The sequence below is a fragment of the Bison bison genome, unplaced genomic scaffold (genome assembly GCF_000754665.1).
Source record: "Bison bison bison isolate TAMUID 2011002044 unplaced genomic scaffold, Bison_UMD1.0 scf7180017864516, whole genome shotgun sequence".
NCBI lineage: Eukaryota > Metazoa > Chordata > Mammalia > Artiodactyla > Bovidae > Bison > Bison bison.
In genome coordinates, this window is record NW_011495069.1 from 2,528,192 (window position 1) to 2,533,192 (window position 5,001).

At 53.8% G+C, this 5,001-nt stretch overlaps 1 protein-coding gene across 1 annotated transcript in view; it reads right to left on the minus strand.

Moving 5' to 3' along the window:
* The window catches only part of TMCO4 (transmembrane and coiled-coil domains 4), a 99,318-nt gene that overhangs the window by 51,034 nt on the left and 43,283 nt on the right, over nucleotides 1–5,001 (minus strand). Inside the window, exon 8 of the mRNA XM_010829943.1 lies at nucleotides 3,888–4,007. Coding sequence (XP_010828245.1) covers nucleotides 3,888–4,007 — 120 coding nt within the window. The remainder of the gene's footprint in view (nucleotides 1–3,887; nucleotides 4,008–5,001) is intronic.

Below are 5,001 nucleotides of genomic sequence, written 5' to 3' on the forward strand. Positions count from 1 at the left end.
CCTGGGGGACAGTCTGCAAACTGGGGGCGGAGGGCTTTGAGGCCAGCTCTGCCGTGAGCTCGCTGGCTCCCCTGACTTTTCTGAGCCTAAATTTTCTCACCGAGGGACTGGAAATGGGAGGGTGATGCCAGTAGCGCCATGTGCCCGGCGCCAAGCAGGAGAAGAGAACCACGACGCTGGCCCCGTCCTCCCTCCCGGTCCGCCCTCAGATGTGAGGGTAGCGGCCCCTCTCCAGCAGGACACTCAGGACCCCCCATGACCTGGCCCTTGCCTTCCTTACAGCCTCATTGTTCATCATGTTGCCCTTTGGAAACACATGCTTTTGATTCCATCTCTTTGTTCACTGTTTCATTCCTATACAGATGTTAACCGGGGACCTAGACCACACCAGGCCCGGAGCCTGACCCTGAAGATGCAGACCCTGGTCACCGCAGGAATGTGCAGTGAGCAGGTACCAAGCACTGGGCAGCTCTGCACTGAGGGTTTTCTCATGGACTCTCTGATTTAACCCTCGACATAGATTCGGAAATGGAGCCCCAGATAATGTTATATCATTTTACAATGCAGGAGGCTGAGCCACCCAGACAAGAAGCCCTCAGCCCAGGGAGGGAGAGGACCGTGCAAACCTCATGGAGTCGCTGGTTTGCGGACTGTGGGAGCACAGAGAAGCCCTGTGCATCTCTGCCTGTGGCCCAAGCGACCTTCCATCCTTACCTTTCTATGAGCTTCCAGCCTGCTTGCCTTATCTCCAGGGAATCCCCTCTGGCCCTCTGATGGGTCTCACATATCCTGCGCTTTCCTGCCCTGAGTTCTCATCACGGCCCATGACTGTCCATTTATTTTTGCTTCGTCTGATGCCCATCTCTCCCGCAGCCTGTCTGCCAAGCGCTCGATTTGCAAAGCCTCATGAAAGCAGGATGAGTGAAGGGAGGGAGGAGACAGTTTCCCACTGCCTCTGGGTTCCGGCTCAGCCAGGTGCCTCGATGGGAGTTTTGCTGACAAAGACCCCTGAGGGGCTGCTCCCCCTCTCTGCAGGGACCCAGGCAGAGCTCTGCAGCAGCTCAGGGGTTAACTGTCTTTAGTCATGGAGGAGAAGACAGCCAGCTCTGAGAGAGGATGTGGGCAGATTGTGTGTGTGTGTGCACACACACACGTGCGCACGTACGTAAGGCTGCATGTGTATGTACTGTACACATATGCGTGCATGTGCATGTGTGTAAACACGTATGCGAATGTTCACGCATGCATGTGTGTACGTGTGTACATGTGTGTATGTGTGTGCATGTAAGTGTATGTACATGCATGTGTGCAAGTGTGTACATGCATGTGTGTGTGTGTGTGTGTGCATGTATGTGTGTGCGTGGTGGGCTGTGATGCTGGCCCAGGCTCTGCACCCAGCCGGGCAGCTTCCTGGTCCCAAGGCTCGCAGCAGGGCACACTGCCCTCTGAGCCTCGGTTTCTGCAGGTGCCAGAATGGAAAGAGGGCATCTGACTCACCGGGGTCACGGGGACCGCCTGATAGGCTGCGTGAAAAGCATTACGTAAACTATAAGCGCTCTCCTGCCTTCTATCACCCCGCGGCCAAGAACATGGGCCATGGAGCCAGACAGAAAGCGGGTGAGCCGTGCCCTGTTCCCTGACTAGAAGGTGACTCTGGGCAGCCCTTATCAGCCTCGGTTTCCTCATCTGTAAAATGGGGGTGATAACGATGCCCGTCTTTGTGGCTCGACGTGGGGCCTAAGTGAGCCAGTGCATGCAGGATGCCTGGCTCAGCAGCGAGCTACTAGGCCGCTCTCACGATTATGTGCAATGCTACTTAATAAAGGGACAGATCCAAGAAAGTCCATCTGTCCCGTCACAGGCAGAAGCAGGCCTGTGAGGATAAGAGACTTTCCTGGCGTCGAGGAGGCAGGTGATACTTCCCTCCAGAACTTCGTCTAGCTCGGCTGCATTTCTTACAACCGCCCCCCTCTGCCTGGGGCGCATGCTGCACTAGGCTGCTGGAGGAGAGCGCTGAAGACAATCTCCTCCTCCCCACCCCCCAGACGAACTTGACTTTGATCTGGAGCCAACTCAGCCAGGGGGTAGAACAACCATAAAGGATTCTCTTTCCACACTGGTCAGAGCTGCCAACTGCTGCACTAGAGACTCTTCGTCCTTACTTCCTATCTTGGTCCCTCCGTAGCACAGACCGTGCCATGAGACAAATGAAGAGGAACCCGTGACCCCTGGCTCAGGAGACCTGGGGTGGAATCCTGCTGTGCCGCCTGTCTGCCATGGGACCCCTCTAGCTTTCCTCTTCATCCAGATCAGGGAAAGAACAGCTCTACTTCAAAGGGTCACGTGAGGTCATGTACATCAGGCCCCTAGCGTGTGGGTGAAATGCCTGACTCAGGGTGCTAGGTGCTCAGTCAAGGCCAGAGACTGCTGTGCAGGGACTGGCCGGGGTGAGCCTCACCAGTAATACTCTGGGGCCCAGTAAAGCCTCTCAACAGAGCCTGAGCATTTTCTCGCCTGCTTCCTGCTATGTCACTCAGAAGAACTGTGGTTTCCCCCCAGGAACCCACCAGGCTCTGAGCGTGGGTATCTGGTTGGGATGCTCCAGCCTCCCGGGCTCACCCTGCTCTCTCCCTGGGCTGATGACCTGGCTCATCCTGTCTGTTGAGCCTCACATGGGCACTTGCAACAGTGAGCCAGCAGGAAGCAGACCTTGACTTTTATTCCTCAGGGGCACCCTGGCTGGAAGTCCCCCAAATCACACATGTTCAAATTACAGCAGCAAAGGGAACTAAGTAATGCTTGTGGAATGTCACTAAAAATCGTCTACAGGTCACCTTGTTTAATCTTTGTGAGTGCCCTGAAAGGCAAGGATAATCTGCTTTGCCTCGCAAATGAAACAGCCAAGGCACAGAGAGGTTAAGGAAATGGCCTGAGGTCACACAGCCAGTGCACCGATTTCTCACTTTCGTGCTAAAAGTCCCCTGCTAACCTCCATTTGTTCTGAGAAGTCCAAACCCCTGGCCACAGCTCACATGCTCCTACATGATGTGGCCCCCCCAAACTCCTGTCTCCCAGCCCCCTGCTCCAGCCATCCTGTGCTTCTTTGGCACCACAGGCCTTTCGACACACTGCCCTTTAACTTGGTATTCGTTGCTTTCTCTTCTTTACCTGGCTAATCCCCAGCTAGTCCTTAGCCTAAAAAGTTTCCTCTAGTGACTTTTCCCTCACTCCCCAGAAACACTGTGCTTCCCCTTTTGTGCTGCGCATAGAGTGTCCCTGTAATTCTCTGCTCAGTGATCTGTCTCCTGCCTTGGACCATATGTTCCAAGGGAGCAGAGGCCATGACTGTGCTGCTTACCACTGGATTCCTAGGGCCTGGCTCAGTGTCTGGCAGAGTGTGCTCGGTACTCTGTAAAGCCTGCTGAAAGGATGGACTGATGGGTGGATGTGTGGGTGGATGGACGGATAAATGAACGGATGGATGGATAGATGGATGATGGATGGGTAAATGGATGGATGGGTAGATGGACAGATGGATGTGGATGGGATGGATGATTATATGGATGATGGATGGATGGATAGCTGAATGGATAATGCATGGATAGATGGATGGATGTGTAGATGGACAGATGGATGCGGGTGGGTGGGTAGATGGATGGGTAGACAAACAGATGATGGATGGATGATGGATGGATGGATGGGAAGACTATGGGATGAAGTTATCTCACCACTCTGAGCCTCAGTCTACTCTGAAAAATGGGGCTCTCCTACCCCACCCCTACAGACATACACTGGCCAAAAGCCTAGGCAGTGTCTGGCCCACAGCAGCAGACCCAGCTCAGCCAACGCCCGCCCGCTCTGCATCCTTTTCTGCCCCCGGTCCTCACGGTATTTTCCGGATGCCAGCCATCCTGTGATGGCGATGGTGATGTGCAGCTGCCTGCCTTCCGTCAGGGGCAGAAATGTGAACTCCTCAATGGCCCCAACACGCTTCTTCATCTTGTATCCTAAAGACCAGATACAAAAATGAGGATGGGGGTGCCTGGAGCCCCTGGGGAATGTTGTCGGCATGGCTCTGTGTACTCACACACTCTGTGCCCTGTTCCTCAACAAACGTCTCAGTTTTGAACTCATTAATGTTGGTGCCACGATTGTCCCTAATTACAGATGAGAGTAAGAAGATTCCAAAGTCCAGTGAGCCCCGTGAGTGGCAGAGCTGGGGTTGAAACTCAGAATCCAAGTTTATAAACCACTGCTCTGTCCTGATTCAGTGGGTACTATATCGTTTTCCTGCCCACGAACCTCAGGAGCGTAACACACCCATCTTAGTAGACCAAGATTTTTAAAAATGTGGACCATCTTTAAAGTCCTTATTGAATTTGTTACAATACTGCTTCTGTTTTATTTTGGTGTTTTTGGCCGCAAGGCACGTGGGATCTCTGCTCCTGGACCAGGCATCAAGCCCTTACCCCCTGCATTGGAAGGCAAAGTTCTTAACCACTGGAGCAGCGGGGAAGTTCCCATGAGCAAGACATGGGAACAGAGAGCAAGACATGGGAACAGAGAGCAAGACTCTTAACGTGGGAAGCTACAGGCCACCTGGAGAGAGGAACAGGAAACTGTGTGATGAGGGGCCTATGACACAGGTGGCTTGGGAAGACTCCCTCCCGCCCCCACCCAGGGGATGCTGGTGAATGAAAAGTAGCTCTTTTCTCTTGTAACGTGTAAGTGTAAGTTTCTCGTGTAAGTGTCTCTTACACGGGGAAGCTCAAGCGTCTCTGAGGCATCCCGCCTGGAAACTTCCCAGGTGGCGACAAGTCCAGTAAGACCCTCCCTGAAGCGTCTACACTGGGGCAGTTTCACAACCTTGGCCCTTCCCCAGACCCGTGCTGAAGCCTGCCGCAAGTTCTGGAACTCAGAGAAGAGGAAAGCCACGTCCTCCTCCTCCTCCATCTCCCAGGGAGTTCCCCTGGTGAGAATCTGGGCATGACCCTTACGGGA